Source organism: Ammospiza nelsoni, chromosome 26 (assembly GCF_027579445.1).
Source record: "Ammospiza nelsoni isolate bAmmNel1 chromosome 26, bAmmNel1.pri, whole genome shotgun sequence".
Taxonomy (NCBI): domain Eukaryota; kingdom Metazoa; phylum Chordata; class Aves; order Passeriformes; family Passerellidae; genus Ammospiza; species Ammospiza nelsoni.
Genome location: NC_080658.1, coordinates 3,120,563 through 3,136,710, shown reverse-complemented (window position 1 = coordinate 3,136,710; position 16,148 = coordinate 3,120,563). Strand labels below are relative to the sequence as shown.

General features: G+C 62.7%; 1 protein-coding gene across 4 annotated transcripts; it reads left to right on the top strand.

The window, feature by feature from the left end:
* Nucleotides 1-788: 788 nt before the first annotated feature.
* Nucleotides 789-15,827, top strand: LOC132084150 (signal transducer and activator of transcription 5B). 4 transcript variants are annotated; one of them, XM_059489182.1, is made up of 19 exons: nt 789-847; nt 10,339-10,476; nt 10,561-10,717; nt 10,800-10,889; nt 11,033-11,207; nt 11,282-11,412; nt 11,503-11,654; nt 11,719-11,874; nt 11,957-12,136; nt 12,261-12,348; nt 12,436-12,558; nt 12,708-12,800; nt 12,912-13,118; nt 13,287-13,381; nt 13,448-13,578; nt 14,195-14,365; nt 14,553-14,604; nt 14,804-14,911; nt 14,979-15,827. In XM_059489182.1, exons 2-19 carry the CDS (start codon nt 10,349-10,351, stop codon nt 15,103-15,105), a joined length of 2,364 nt encoding a protein of 787 aa, XP_059345165.1. In that variant the 5' UTR covers nt 789-847; nt 10,339-10,348; the 3' UTR covers nt 15,106-15,827. The 4 variants fall into 4 exon arrangements, with proteins under 4 accessions (XP_059345165.1, XP_059345166.1, XP_059345167.1 ...); XM_059489183.1 differs by lacking the exon at nt 789-847 and adding an exon at nt 6,494-6,574; XM_059489184.1 differs by lacking the exon at nt 789-847 and having other exon boundaries at nt 10,115-10,476; nt 14,195-14,350.
* The last annotated feature ends 321 nt before the right edge of the window (nt 15,828-16,148 follow it).

Sequence of the window (16,148 nt, the reverse complement as noted above, 5' to 3'; positions counted from 1 at the left end):
AGGAGGAGTCTGTTGAGGGTGCCAGCCGTGCAGGAGCTCCTCAGGATGGTTTTCTTATGGCTGCTGTTAACTTTCCCTGTTTGGGCAATTGCAGAGGAGCTGGCGGTGCCTTGGGGTGTCCTCACAGCTCTCAGGGGATGTGGCAGCTTGGAAGAATGGGATGCAGCGTCCTGTCCCGGCAGGTGCCTGAGGCTGTGGCAGCACTGGGGATCTTGGCCACGCATGTGGCTGCAAAATGTCAGCCCAGGCCCGTGGTGGGAATGAGCACCAACACAGAGGGCCCGGTGTCAGCACAAGGCAGCCCTGCAGCCACGTCTGTGCCCACCTGGTACTGACTTGGTCACTCCTGCTCCCAGAACCAAGGCTTGGTGCTGCTTTGGGCTCCCCTGGTACTTACTGCCAAATTCTGGAGCTGGTTTGTGTCCTGCCAGAGCCTCTGGTGTTGAAGCCTGAAGCTGTTTTGAATTCTAGTGCTAGAGCCACTACTCACTTATGGCACCCTGTGCCATTACCTCGTGCTGGTACTGGTGGCGTTAACCTGTGCCCGGTACCGTCACCCAGTGCCACTGCCCGATGCCATTCCCCCGTGCCCGGTACCGGCACTGTTACCCGGTGCCCAGTGCCGTCACTCAGTGCCATTATTACCCGGTGCTGTTGCCCAGTTCCCGGTACCGCTCCGTTACCCGGTGCCGTTCCCGGTGCTGGCGGGGCGCGGCGGGGGCGGGGCCGTGGGGGGGCGGGGCCGCGCGGGCCGGGCCGGGGCGCGGCGGGGGCAGAGCGGCGGCGGAGCCGAGCGCCGGGAGCCGCCGGGAGCCGCCGGGAGCCGCAGCCGCCGCCGCGGCCGCAGGTGGGCAAGGGCGGGAGCGCGGGGCCGTCAGCGCCGCCGGGACCGCACCGAACCGAACCGGACCGAGCCGAGCGGGCCCGGACCCCGTCCGCCTTCCGCAGCAGGGCCGGGCGGGGTGCGGCGGGGCCGGGGCGTTCGTTCCGGTCCGGTCCGGTCCGGTCCGCGCTGTGGGTGTTTCGTAACCCCGGGCGGGCGCAGCGGGGCCAAGCGCGGAGCTCGGCGGGAGCCCGGCTGGGCCCGCGGGCCCCTGGGCGGGCGGAGGCGACAGTGGGGCCGCTCCGAGGGGGCGGCGGGCACGTCCCGGGCCCGTCCTGCTGCCGCGGCGCATCCCGGGGCGGGGGCGCTCCTGGCCCGCCGGAGCCGGGCCGCTTCTCGCACGCGGGCCCCGCCGGAGCGGCGGCCCCGGAGGGCGGCTCCGAGTGCCGGTCCCGGGCCGAGGGGAGGATCCGGGGCAGCGCGAGGCGTCCCGTGCGGTGCCGGGGGGATCCCGCCGCAGGCAGCGCACCGAACCGGGACGGCGGGAGTGCGAGCCCCGCTGCTGTCGGTGGCACACGCGGGGCGGGTGGGATCGTTCCCCGGCGGGAGCGGCGGTACCGCGGGGACCGCAGCGCCCGGTGGTCTTTCACCCAGCTCGGGCGCGGCCGGGGCCGGGCAGCCCGCGGGAGCCGCGGCCACCTGTCCGGCGGGTTACGGAGCTGTCAGGGCTCCGTGCCAGGCCGGCCCCGGGCAGCTCCTGCCCAGCTCCGGGGCTCCCGTGCTCGGCTCGGACCGATGGGCCGGGGCTGTTGGCTCAGTCAGTTCTCCGTGCTGGGCACCCCGTGGCACCGGGCTGTGACCAGCAGCGGTTTGGCGACAGTGCCTGGGGAGACAGCGCTGGGCTCAGGGTAGCTCCGCGTGGTTTGCCCTGGCAGGGGCATGGCACACGATGTTCCTGGGGTGCGGGGCCCTTGGTTAGAGCAGGACATTCCTGGCTGGGGGCTGGCTCTCTGCTGGCTGCCTGCGGGTCCCTGCAGTGCTCGTGCCTGTGCCCAGAGCAGTGTGAGCCCCGTGTGGCATGCGAGGGGGCTCTTAGTGCAGGCACAATGAGGTGCTCCACAGAGCGTCACCACTGCCATGGGCACCAGGATCCAGCTCTCCATGGTGGGAGCTCTCCCCTCCAGGTCCTGACTCCTGGCCCAGGTCTTTGTGCTCCTGAAGCCATCAGGATTGCAGCCTGACCTGATGTGGTTCTGAGGATGTGAAGATGGAGACTCTCTGGGTTTTCGAACTGTTCCTGCTCATCCCTGGGGCTGGAGAGGGCTGTGCTGTGCCCTGCTCTGTTGTGCCCTGCTGTGTTGTGCCCAGCTGTGCTGTGGGTGCATCATGAGGAGGAGGAGGAGCTCTGGTGTGGGCTGAGAGGTGCCAACAGCCTGTGTGCTGGGAGAGCTGTGCTGGGAGCAGGGTGTGACAGGTGGCTGTCACCCGCTCTCTGTTTTGTGGCACTTTGACAATGCCCTGCTTTGGGGATGTTGGGTCCCTACGGTTGTCACTAGAGCCACCTCACTGGGTCTGCTGCACCTGCCTTGTGCCAAGGCCAATGCTTTGGGGCAGGGTCAGGGATGCTCTCACCATTCAGGGCGCTGCAGCTGGGGATGCTCAGCACAGGGCACACAGAGCCTCTGGAGGGACCTTCCCCTCTCGCTGCAGGGGAAGTGCTGACTCCAAAGTGACGGCGAAGGCTTTGCCATGGGGTTTCCCAGCTCTCTCTCGAGTGATAGCAAAACTCAGATACCCTGCTTGCAAAAAATCCCTGCTCCCCTGTCTGCGACATTGTGGGCGGCGAGTGGCGACTGCTTTGGGCCAAGTACAGTGAAGCAGCCCTGTCGGCTGGGAAATTACTTTGTAGTTTGCAAGGAATGACTGTAAGGTGGGTCACACTCAACAGGCTCCACAGCAGCCCTGGGATGCCAGTGGGATGGCAGGCAGAGTGAATGGGACCTCCCTGGCATCAGCACCCCTGGGTACCTGTGCTGGTGGCAGCATCCCTCTGCCTGCCCGGCTGCAGTGTCCCCAACACTGTGAGTGCTGAGCTGGGAGCAGCCACTGCAGGGAAGCCAGGGCATGGCTAGGGTTAAGGTTAGGGTCAGGATTAGAGTCCCCACCTTGTCAGGACTCAGCTCTGCAGCCATGCAGGCAGCTCCAGCCTGGGAGGCTGTGCTGGCTCTGGGGCTCCGGCACGCTCCGGCACAAGTAGCCTCGACAGCTGTAATGTTTCTGTGGCATGCCTTTCCTTTCATGGGGTGTCTATTTTGCAACCCCCAAGTGTTTTGATCCCGGGAGGAAGGGGGCGGGGGTGTTTACCCTGGCACCGCATGGCTGGTGCAGGGATCCAAGTGGTGCTGGGCATGCCTGAATTTCACATGCAGCAACAGTTCTAGCAACATCTGCTGGCTGATAAAAGGTAGGCTGCTGCACGCCGCTGCTCCCGCCGCGTTGGGAAACGTCGAGGGGGAGGCACTCTGTGAACACGGCTTCCTGGCCGATAGGGCTGAGCTGACTTGCTGATAAAGCAGAATCCACCCATCTGGCTGCACCAGAGGGGCCAGGAGCACGGGCTGCTCGCAGGCACTCAGTGCTTCCCTGAGTGCTGGGTCCTGCTTCCCGCGGTATCAGGAATGATGTGCGGCCGAGCTGGGACAGCCACGGCAGCATAGCTGAACCACAGCACAGTCACGACCCATTCCCGGTTCAAACAGTCACTGGTGAGTTTTGCAATCTCCACTTTCAGTGTAACTTTGTGTTATGAGCTGGTTTATAGCACAGCTCTGCCGGGGAGGGAACTGGGGAAAAGGCTGGTGCTGGAGAGCACTGCCTCAAAGAGCAAAGCAGCGACCCAGTCCTATCCACCATGTGCTGGGTGCTCATTCTGTCTGGCCTCTATCACTCAAAGGCCCTGCAAAGCCTTTAGCAGAGGAAGAGCTGCTCTTGCTGGCAGTTCTGAGCTCCTGCACCAGCTGGAAATGCTGTAAAATGATCTTTGTCCTCTCTGGTGCGAATACCCGACCCTGGTGCTGTTGGGCTGTGGGCCCAGGGGTGCAGCTTCTCTGGCCCTGCTTATGGAGATGCTGTGTGAGGCTTATGGTGCAGCTCAGGGGCAGGGGCTCTGCTGCTGCTTCAGGGGCTGGAAAGCCCATCCCAGGGCCAGGAAAGCCAAAACCCACCTGGACATATTTGTGTGTGTATGAATGCACGTTGAGCTTCACCCTCTCTCGATTTGACTGAGGACTTTGTTTCACAAACCACCGGTGTTGGTTGTTTTATTCTCTGTCTGACTAGTCCCCCCTCCTGCCAGCATCCCTGGATGTCTGTGTATCCCCTCTTCCAAAGGCAAGGCTTTACTCCTCTCCATCCTGCTCCGCTGACTTGGTGCAAGAGCATCTCTGTGTGCAGAGCTGCTGGGGATGAACTATGGGAATGCAGTGAGGGGATGCAGGAGCTGCTCTGGTGTCCCTCTGGCTCTCCCTGCTCACCACACATCCAAAAACCTGTGCTGTGCCAGCTGGGCTAGCCCAGGACAGCCATGCCAGGGGTGAGGAGGCTCCTGCACCATGTCCCCAGCCCCAAGGAGAGCTGGAGCATGGCATCGACCCGAGGGGATGGATGCAGTCAGAGCAGTGCCTGTGCTGCCCACATCTCCCCCAGCCCACCTGGGTCCTGCCCAGCAAATCCAGTCTGGCTGTGGGTGGATTAGTGCCATTGTGTGCGCTCGCTGGAGCATGGCAGAGAAAATGAAATCGTGTCTCCAGACCCCAATCGGGACTAATTCGATGCTGAAATGAGCTTAATCCTCAGGTCCTTCACCCAGCCTATCCCTCCTGGGCTGGCACAGGTCTGAGCAGGGATTAGCACCGAGCCAGGGGCTGGGATGGATTTGGCCTCGGTGCAGGAGGCTGCCACAGAACCTGTGGGACCCCAGGGATGTGCCCTCAGCGTGGCATCACAGGCATTTGGGGTTGGGCATTATTAGCATGGAGGGAAAATCCCTTCCTTGAGCATCCTGGCACAGGGCAGCTGCACATCCCTGCCTGGGCAAGGCCAGAGTCTGGGATGCTGCAGGTGGTCAGTGGCTTTGTGCCCGCCCTGGGATTCCCCCACCAAGGCAGGGGAAGCTCCAGAACTCTGAGCTGGCAACTCCCTGCTGTGCCAGCCCCAAAGCTGGTTAACTCAGCTGCTTGGCCCCAGGGAGCCAGGAGTAATTAAAGCTCTGCCCAGCCTCTCTAATCCTGTCTGGGGGTTTATGGTGGGGGCAGCACCAGTGCTGGCAGGGACTGGGCTCCCCACTGGATGTCCTGCAGAGGCCACACTGGACTCATGCCCATGGGGCTGGTTGGGCACTGGGCTCTGCTGATGTGGCTGCACCCTGTGTCCTGCCCACCAGTGCTGGTCCTGCTGCAGGCTCAGTGTCTGAGGGAAACCCACTGGTGCCTGGGCAGTGCTTGTACCTGGCTGTGGCTGCCGCGGGGTGGCTCTTGGTGCACTGAGGTTTTCTTGAGGTTCCAGCCGTTGGATTCAAGGGATTTTGCTGGGTATTTCGGTGGTTTTGGTTTGACGCAGGTTTCTAGGCCTCTCTGATTGGAAGAAATCTGAGTGAGGAGGAAACTTTTCCCAAGGGTGGCAAGTGCTGGCAGGCTGAGAGCCTGGCCTGTGGTGTGAGATGAGCTGTTGGCAGCCCCCAGCACCGATACCCCTGGCACCAGTCCCAGCTGGGGCATCTCTGACTGTGTGGGGCTGGTGTTCCCTCTGAGCAGCATCAGGTCATGAATTCACGGTGTGAATTCTCTGTTTTTGGCTCTCAGAGTTGCTGGGGCACCTGGACAGTCCTGGTGCTACTAGTTCCACCTCTGCCTACCTGCTCTGCTGCTGGGGGACATGTCACCTCTGCCCTTAGGGGGCACGTTGGATTACCAGAGCCAGCCATGCCTCTTTCATGAGTGTCATGGTACAGATGTTTCCAGTGTGGGCTGAATGGTTCGGCTGCCTCCTCACCGGGGCGAAGCCATCAGTTGCTGCCACTTTCTGTGGGAGACAAACAAACCCCATCAAAGCACGGAGCTTCTAGAAGGAGCTCGCTCCCATGCCGGTGGGCACTGCCGCCTCCCAGCCAGAGCTGGAAACCACAGGCTGGTGGAAAACATGTGAGCAGCCCTTGGCCCCCTGTTCTAGCTCCACAATGTGCTGATACCACAGCTCTGTGCAGGGCTGGGGGCTGCTCACCATCACCTGGGTGTCCCCGCTGCAGGCTCGGCTCCAGGGCCGTGGGCTGGGGGATGTGAGCGAAGCCGGGGGGTGCAGGTCAGGGGGTCCCATCTCCCCCCATGCCAAACTCCTGGGGTCCCATCCCTGGCTCTCAGCCAGCCACAGGGGCTCAGTGCCTGCGCAGGACAGCGGCTGTGCCTGCTCTGGCCCCGGGGCGCTGTGAGGGGCACAGTGTGCCGGGTGGCTGCCAGCACTCGGGGGCAGGCTGTCCCGCGCAGGCACCTGACATTTTGGAAGGAAATAGCTGCTCTCTGCTCCTTCCTGTAGTGCGCAGCCAGCGAAACGGCCGCCCGGGAGCCCGGCTGTGCCCGCCCCGAGCCGGAGCCCGGCTGTCCTGGGGCCGGACGCCAGAGCGGCGCGGGGGCACAGCGGGGCCTGAGTGCGGCTGCAGCACCGGGCTCTCCACACCGGCTCCAGCGGGGCCTGACCGCGGTGAGTGCGGCTGTAGCACCGGGCTCTCCACACCGGGCTCCAGAGGGGTCTGAGGGCGGTGAGTGCGGCTGCAGCACCGGGCGGTCCCCACCGGCTCCAGCGGGGCCTGACCGCGGTGAGTGCGGCTGTAGCACCGGGCTCTCCACACCGGGCTCCAGAGGGGTCTGAGGGCGGTGAGTGCGGCTGTAGCACCGGGCACTCCCCACCGGCTCCAGCGGGGCCCTGCGGGAGCTGGAGCGGCCAGGGGCCGCTGAGGGCGGAGGGGTGGCTCTGTGTGCGTGTGGGTAACCGGAGCCCTCCGCTCTGCTCTGCCTGGCGGCCGCTCCCAGCTGTCACCTCCACCGCGCCCGGGGCCCGTCTGGGGGCCGGATCTTGTCCTGAAGGAATCTTGCTTGGAGCCGCCCAGCTCGGAGGGCTGCGGGACAGCTTTCCGCCGGGGGCAGCGGCAGCGCTGGCTGCGGCAGCACCGGAGCCCCTCGGCCGCACCGGCGCAGGGTGCACGGTCCGGCCCTGCGGTCACAAGCGGGGCCGGCTCTGACCTGGAAGCGATCGCGGGTTCCCGGAGGTGCCGAGAAACCACGTGTCCGTGTTTACTGCGGCGGGAGGCGCAGCGGGGCAGGGCCGCTGCCGCCGGAGCCCAGCCCCGCGAAGACACCGCTCCGGAGACCCCCGGGCTGCCGGGGCACCGGGCCAAGGGCAGTGCGGGAGCCGAGGGACTGCGTGGGTCGAGGGAGTGGGGCGGTGGGGAGTACAGCCAGAGCACAGGGGTCCCCCCAGGCCTTTGCCTTAGCCTTTCGCCCCTGCCTGGCCCTTCAGGGCATGGCTCTGGGCAAGGGGCTGCTGTCGCGGGCTGTGCCAGCGCCAGGGCAGGGGTGTCCTGCTCGTGAGGAGGTCTTTGGGCTGGCTCTGTGCAGGAGCGCCCCGCGGCAGATTGCAGTGAGCATCCCGTGCAGAGCGTGCTCCGGGCTAGCTGCTGCTTATGTTTGGGTTTTGCCGTGCGCATGGGAAGCTGCTGCTGCCGTCCTCATCCTGTGAGGCATTTCCCTCCTTTTGTGTGCCCACGGATGTGCTCTGGCTCTCCTGCAGCTTGGGACTTGCTGGTGCCTACTGCCACTGTGCCTGTGACCCTTTCCCAGTGTGATCATGTCAGTCCCCTGGTTGCCCCCAGCCCCAGCAGAGCTGCCACCTTTCCCATCTCTTCTCCTCCTCGCTGCTGCCTCTGGCCTTCTGAGTGCCCTTTTTGGGTGGGTTTCTCCTGTTTTGCATTGGGTTTCGCAGTGCTTCCCCATCAGCAGTGGGCAGTGAGGCTGTAAGAGGTAGAAATGATGTCTTCTGGTTCCCCTCTCTCTGCTCGGTCCCTGTGTTGCTGGGGTCCCTCCCCACAGCTCTGGGGTCTCTCCTCAGCAGTGGTCCTACCCCGGGAAGCTGCTGCCTGTGCCCCTTCACAGGCAATCAGTCTGGTGAGCACGTCGCTGTGGCTTTTCGAGTGCTGCTGGTTAACCAAGCTGCAGTGGCGGGTGGGTTCCAGCTCACTGCCAGCGAGTAAATGCAAAGTAGCCTAAACCACTACAATTATCTGCCTCTTGCAGTTGTTGGAGTGCGCATGGGGCCGGTGGCTGCCGTGCGTGGCTGACCCATGGCAGTGCTTGAGGCTGCAGTGGCCCTGCTGGGGCTTGAGGTGGCTCTGGGGTGGGTGAATGTCCCTGGACGTGGGGCTGGATCTGTCCCTGGATTCCCATCCCTCGGGCAGCTGGTGGTGTCGCCGAGGAGTGTGATGCTGGAAGGTGATGGAGGAGGCAGGGCTGCCTGGAAAGGGATCACGGTGGCACCATGGTGCTGCAGCTTGTGCTGAAACAGAGTTGCTGCCCTAGCTGTGCTGAGTCTCAGGGCCAAAAGTCTGCCCTTGGCAGGTGGCACTGGTTGCTTGTGCTGGGGTGGTCATGGTGCCCTGCAGCCCATGGGGAGGTTTGGTTTGTCCCCCAGGTGAGACAAAAATGAGACAAATTTTCCCCAGGAGAAATTGCATGTCCTGCTGCACTGACAGTGTTTGTGGAGGTTGTGCTCAAGCCTGGTGCAAATGGTGTTTTGGGGCACACACCAGGTGAGCTCTGCCACTGTCAGCCACTGCACAGCCCCTTGTAGAGGCAGCTGTGGTGCTGGTGCTCCTGCTCCCAGGCTGGCACTGGCCAAATGCAGTGCCTGCCAGCTCACCACAGAGCAGCCAGAGACTCGTTGCTTAACAACATGCTAGAGTGGAGTAGGAAGTGTTTTGTCACTGTGAGATGGGAAGAGATCACCATTTTATCAACAGGCAGGGCAGTGTCTGTTTGCTCTGTGTCCGTGCAGATGTCCCCACAGTGCTGGGGACTTCGGTCACTTTGTGGTGCAGTGGCACTGGCGTGGCTGTTCTTGGCTCTGCCCCTTATCAAACGTCCACAATTTCCAACAGCAGCATGTCCTGCTGTCAGCCATTCCACCTTCCCTTTCCTCCTTGCCGGCCTTCTTCTGCCTCCCCAGGCCCCTCCTTGCCAGCAGCATTTCCAGCTTGGTGATTTCTGTGAATGTGGAAATGTTCCTCCCTTTTTATAGAGGAAAAATTCATTTTTAGCCAGCTCTGGGTTATTGTTCCTCTTCCTGTTCGGGGGCGGGTGTGCGTGGCTCTGGGGCTCTGGCTGTGGCTGCTCCACTCGGACCTGCTGCCACTGTCCCCCAGCATGTGCCCCTCACTGTGTGACAGCACCAGCTCTTTTGGAGCCCTGTGACCCACTGAGTATTTCTGAGGCTGAACAAAATGCTTCGGGGAGAGGGGGAAGCACAGCCCCCACTGGCTCAGCCCCTCTGCTTGTCACCAGCCAGTGCAGTGATCAGGTTCTGGCCTGGTCACCCGGCCTTGGGACACGTCCAAGGCCTTGTGCCCCTGCCTGGCCCCTCTGTGGGGTGCCAAATCCCAGGTGGATAGAGTGTGAGTGTATCTAAATGCTGTTTACTGTGCTGCTGCCTCCTCACTCAGGGGGGGCCTTGAGCCCCCCAGACCCTCCTGTGTCACTCACTGTCACATCACCCTCACACAGTCAGCTGCAGGCTGTTTCTCCAGCCCCCTCTAGCCACAGGTGACCCAGGGGACACACTGGATTTTAATAGAGGTGCTGTCACCACCATCTTATCCCTGCCTGCCCCCGGGGGAACCAAGGCTGTGTAGTGGTTGGAATCCCTGCATGGAGCCAGAGCTGCCCCAAAACTGCTTTGGGAAGGTCTGTGTGTCTCCACCAGGACTTGGGGTACACAAGGGACTCGTCAGGGACTGTGGTGCCACGTGGGCTCATGGGGCTGGGGCTGCTCCTGCCTGCTGGCGCTGCCAGGGTGTGGGCAGGAGCGGGGTGGATGCAGGGGGGGCCTCTGCTCTGCGTCACCCTGGATTTCTGAGCAGCCCTCCCTCCCCCTGGCCTGTTTCCTCATTTGCGTGGCCAGCAATGGCTGCGATCCCGTGGTGCACTGAGGGGAAATGAGAACCATGTGGAGAGGCCATGCAGAGGCACGTCCCTGGCCCTGGGCACCCCCAGGGCTGTTCCTAGAAAAGAGGGGGTGACTCAGAGCCGGGGTCCACTGCCCCCGCACGCCCTTTCTTTCAGCAGCTGGAGACAGGGCTGGCACCACAGGGACTCGGGCACTCCTGCAGAGGGTGTGGGGACAGCCAGGGCCAGACCCCTTGCAGCACAGTGCCTGCCTGTCTCCTGCTGGTGCCCTGACAGCGTGTCTCCCCACAGGTGCTGAACCATGGCGGTGTGGATCCAGGCCCAGCAGCTCCAGGGCGAAGCCCTGCGGCAGATGCAGGCGCTCTATGGGCAGCACTTCCCCATCGAGGTGCGGCATTACCTGTCACAGTGGATCGAGAGCCAGGCATGGTAGGTCAGGGTGTGCCCTTCCCTGGGGGTGCTGTGGCTGCCCCAGGGTACAGGTGCCCTGACACCCCTCTGATCCACACACAGGGACTCCATTGACCTTGACAACCCCCAGGAGAATGTGAAAGCGACCCAGCTTCTGGAGGGGCTGATCCAGGAGCTGCAGAAGAAGGCAGACCACCAAGTGGGTGAGGACGGCTTCCTGCTGAAGATCAAGCTGGGGCACTACGCCACGCAGCTGCAGGCGAGTGGGGGGCTGTGAGCAGGGGTGCAGGGCCGGGGGGGTCCCTGCCCTGTGCCTGGCTCAGGCAGTGCTCTCCCCACAGAACACGTATGACCGGTGCCCCATGGAGCTGGTGCGCTGCATCCGGCACATCCTCTACCACGAGCAGCGGCTGGTGCGGGAGGCAAATAATGTGAGTGTGGGCTGGGAGGGGTAAGGAGAGGGAGAGGCTGGGGGGATGCTCGGGGGCTCTTCTCCATGATGATAGGAGCAGCTCTGAGGCAGGAATAGGGAGGGTTCCCATGCTGTGCTGAGCACACCCTGTGCCGCGTGCAGAGCCCTTCCCCATCTGGCTCCCTGGTGGACGCCATGTCCCAGAAGCACCTGCAGATCAACCAGACCTTCGAGGAGCTGCGGCTCATCACTCAGGACTCGGAGAATGAGCTCAAAAAGCTGCAGCAGACACAGGAATACTTCATCATCCAGTACCAGGAGAACATGCGACTCCAAGGTGGGTGGGGGGCCGAGGGGCATGGGCCTGGGGTGCTGGCAGGGCCAGCCCTAACACCATGCCCTGTCCCCCAGCCCAGTTCTCCCAGCTCTCCCAGCTGGGCCCCCAGGAGCGCATGTCACGGGAGACGACGCTGCAGCAGAAGAAGGCATCGCTGGAGGCCTGGCTGCACCGTGAGGCCCAGACACTACAGCAGTACCGTGTGGTGAGTGATGCCGCCTGGTTCCCCGTGATGCTGTCCCCATGATGCCCTGTGACACTGTCCCTGCAGCCCTGATGTTGTCCCACCCCGCAGGACCTGGCTGAGAAGCACCAGAAGACGCTGCAGCTGCTGCGCAAGCAGCAAACAACCATCCTGGATGATGAGCTGATCCAGTGGAAGCGTCGGCAGCAGCTGGCAGGGAATGGGGGCCCACCCGAAGGCACCTTGGATGTGCTGCAGACCTGGTGAGTGCCTGGTGGGGTGGGATGGGGTGCTGAGCCCAGTGGGTGCTGACCCTGCTCCCCCCAGGTGCGAGAAGCTGGCAGAGATCATCTGGCAGAACCGGCAGCAGATCCGCCGAGCTGAGCACCTGTGCCAGCAGCTGCCAATCCCAGGCCCAGTGGAGGAGATGCTGTCAGAACTGAACGGAACCATCACTGACATCATCTCTGCCCTGGTCACCAGGTACAAGTTGGGCCCAGCTGGGTGTGGGGCCAATTTGGCTCTGCTCCCCTTCCCAGCCCCCTTGATTCTCTTGCCCCCCCAGCACCTTCATCATCGAGAAGCAGCCCCCCCAAGTGCTGAAGACACAGACCAAGTTTGCAGCCACTGTGAGGCTCCTGGTGGGCGGCAAGCTGAATGTGCACATGAACCCCCCCCAAGTGAAGGCCACCATCATCAGTGAGCAGCAAGCCAAGGCCCTGCTGAAGAACGAGAGCACCCGCAAGTAATGCCAGGGGCTGGGGGTGTGTGGCTGGGGTGCCAAGGCAGTGGGGAGCAGGGGGAAGGGCTGCACTTTGCACAGCTCCCAGTCCTGGTGTGCCCTGACTCTGTGTGCATTCCTGTGGCAGTGAGAGCAGCGGGGAGATCCTCAACAACTGCTGTGTGATGGAGTATCACCAGGCCACTGGGACACTCAGCGCCCACTTCCGCAACATGGTGAGTGCCCCTGTTCCCCATCCTGTCCCCTTGTGTCCCCCTGTGTCCCCATCTGTTCCTCCATGCTTATCCGTGATGTCCCTGCAGTCCCTGAAGCGGATCAAGCGCTCGGATCGCCGCGGGGCTGAGTCAGTGACAGAGGAGAAATTCACCATCCTCTTTGAGTCGCAGTTCAGTGTTGGTGGGAACGAGCTCGTCTTCCAGGTGAAGGTAAAGCCACCATGTCCCTTCTGCAGGGCCTAGGCAAGCCATGGGCACTGTGCCCACAGGAGTGGGGCTGGGCTGGGCCCATGTGGGTGCCCGTGGGTGATGCTCCCTTGGTGCCCCACAGCCCATTCCGGTCTCCTTCCTCTCGGCAGACGCTGTCCCTGCCTGTGGTGGTGATTGTGCATGGGAGCCAGGACAACAATGCCACGGCCACTGTGCTTTGGGACAACGCCTTTGCCGAGCCCGTGAGTGCCAGTGCCGTGGGGACAGGACAGGCCCCATCTGCCCAGCGTGGGAGTAGGGCTCAGCCTCCTGGTGGGACATCAGGCAGAGCTGACCATGCTCTCTGCCCCCAGGGCCGCGTGCCCTTCGCTGTGCCCGACAAGGTGCAGTGGCCACAGCTCTGCGAGGCGCTCAACATGAAGTTCAAGGCAGAGGTGCAGAGCAGCCGTGGTCTGACCAAGGAGAACCTGGTGTTCCTGGCACAAAAGCTCTTCAACAGCACCAGCTCCCACTTGGAGGACTATAGCAGCACCACAGTGTCCTGGTCCCAGTTCAACCGGGTAAGTGGCCTGGGCTCTGCCCAGAGCCCCCCCAGTGCTCGTGCTTGTGGGGGCTGGATGGGGGTGTACCTCACCCTGAGTCTCTGCTGCTGCACCCAATGTCTGTGCTGTGTAACAGTGGCTCAGAGGCTGCTGACAGGAGTGCTCATTATCTGGAGATTTCAACAGGAAAACCTGCCTGGGAGGAATTACACCTTCTGGCAGTGGTTTGACGGGGTCATGGAGGTGCTGAAGAAGCATTTGAAGCCGCACTGGAATGACGGGTAAGAGCCGCCCTGCCCTGTGCAGCCTGGCCCGAGCCCCAAGCCCTGACGCCCTACTCTGCCTAGGGCCATCCTGGGCTTCGTCAACAAGCAGCAGGCGCACGACCTGCTCATCAACAAGCCCGACGGGACCTTCCTCCTGCGCTTCAGCGACTCGGAGATCGGTGGCATCACCATTGCCTGGAAGTTCGACTCCTGTGAGTGTGTGCCAGGCAGTGGCATCCCTGGATCCCAGCCAGGCCACCTCATGCCCTTGGGGCACTGGCACTGCCACAGCAGGCAGGCTGGAGTTATCCTCAGGAAAGAGGAGAGCGCCAGAGCCCCCAGAATACCTTGGCTGTGCCATGGGGAGCGGTGCCACTCACTGCAGCCATGGCTGTGTCAGGCCCTAATGCTGGCAGCAGCAAGGAGGAGGGCCCAGGCTGAACCCTTCAACCCAGCCCTGGGAAATGATGTGGGCTGTACAGAATCCAGTTACTCCCTGGTGCTCCCCAGTGCAGGGGTTGTCAGGGGTGGCCTAACCCCATGCAGGAGTCTGTTGCCGTTCAGAAGAGTGTCCTCTGGAGGGCCACATAACTGAGAAGCACCAGAGAGCCCCATGGTTGGGGAACGTGTCAGGATGAGGCCAGACCTGCCTTGGCTTTGCTGTGTTACCTTTCTTATCCCATTTTCTGGTGACCTGTGCTCTATCCTCAACTGTTTCTGGGGGAGGGATGCAGTGTGGGACTGCTGTTGGCTGCTTGATGTCCAGAGCACAGCCAGGAACTGCTGCAAACTCCAGGATTCACCATGATCCTCACGCTTCTCTTGCAGCTGAGAGGATGTTCTGGAACCTGATGCCTTTCACCACCAGGGACTTCTCCATCCGCTCCTTGGCTGACCGCCTCGGGGATCTCAGTTACCTCAACTACGTGTTCCCCGACCGGCCCAAGGACGAGGTGTTCTCCAAGTACTACACGCCGGTTCTCTGTGAGTCCACGCCAGGTAGCGCTGTCCCTCCACCCCTCATGTGTCCCCTCTTTTGTGCATCCAGCCAGGATGGAGCTGGTGTTCTCAGCCTCCCTCAGCCCCACAGGGGTTCGGCATCTGGCCACGTGTGAGCCCCCAGCACTGCCTGAGGTCGTGGCATGTGCTGGTGTTTGGGGCCTCAGTGCTGCTTCCTTCTCTCTAGCTAAAGCTGTGGATGGATATGTGAAGCCACAGATCAAGCAAGTGGTGCCAGAGTAAGTTTGACCCCGAAGGGAGATCCTGGGCAGTGGTTGCCATGGGTTCCCAGCATTGAATTGGCTGGGTTGGGTGGCACCCCAGGGCACTGAGGAGCTCAGAGCCACCATCAATGGCCACATTGGTGCTGAGCCTTGTGAGAGATCTCGGTGACCTCACCCACAGGGCACCCAGTGCTCATGAGACCCTTCCCCACAGGTTTGTCAATGCATCAGGAGATTCTGCCCCTGGAGGGGCCACCTACATGGACCAGGCCCCCTCGCCTGCCGTCTGCTCCCAGCCTCATTACAACATGTACACCCAGAAGTGAGTACCACACCCCTACCCCTGCACTGCTGCAGCTGCTCCTCCCCTCACCGCCTGCCTCCCACAGCCCTGACCCTGTGCTGGACCCCGAGGGTGATTTTGACCTGGAAGACACGATGGATGTGGCGAGGCACGTGGAGGAGCTGCTGCGGCGCCCCGTGGACAGTCAGTGGATCCCCCACGCCCAGTCGTGACAGGCAGGCGCCTGCTCCCTTGCCCCTGGCCCCGGCGCTGCGGGGACTGTGCTGTGTTCGTGTCTCTGTGCCAGGGGACAGCGGGTGGGCCCTGCCCCCAGGATTTGCTCTGTGCTGCCCCGAAACACAGGCTGGCGTCCAGCTCTTTGGTGTTTATGCCCTTGTATAAACGGCAGCGGATTTGTCGCATGGTTTTCCTGTATGTTCCTTTTAAGAGGCCCAGCTTCGGCTTTCCGCTTCTGCCAGCACTGGCCCTGCAGCCCCTGACCCCCCCTCTTGGGCTGCTGGGGGCCCCCAGCCCGGCCTCAGGTTCGCTTTTGCAGTCGTCACTAAGAATGTAAATGTCACCTTCTTGTTCTCCCCGCGGCTCCGTGCCCAGGGCTGCGTGAGGGCAGAGGGCAGAGGAGGGGTTCTGCCAGGGCTCCCCCAGCCCGTGCTGGTGCTCTGCTCCACAGTGGCAGGGTCCCTGCACCTCATCCTCTCCTCTGTCCCCAAGGATGCAGGAGCTCCTCCGGCTCCCGGCCTCGGTGTCCCCTCTGGAGCCAGTGCAGCGTGAGGGTGGCAGCGTGCGAGGGCACCCAGCGAGGGCAGTGGGGTGGGCAGGGGGTTTGGGGGAGCGGAGCCCTCTGCCCGCTGCTTCTGCCCTCGCCTGGGCGGGAAACTCTGGGGTCCTGGCCATGTTATTTTTCTATCACAGAGTAAATAAAGCACGGAATATTTTTGTAACACAAAAGCTCTGGGTGCCACGTGTGTCTTGGGACAGAGGTGGGTCCCTCTGGGGAGCTCCTCATCTTGGGTGCAGTAGATGAATGCCGGCGCTGGGCCCGGTGTGTGGGGTTCCTGTCTGCGAGGGCAGGGTCGTCGGGCTCCGTTGGCACAAGCTGGGCGGATCCGGGGTCTCTGTCCGGGCGGGAGGGCTGCCCTGAGGAGCAGGGGTGGGCTGGGCAAAAAGCAAAATAAACCGGATCAATAGCTCTGTTTTTCCAAAGAAGGAGCTTGCTCTTGCTGGAGGGGTAGAGGGCGCTGGTACTGGGGGTTCAGTT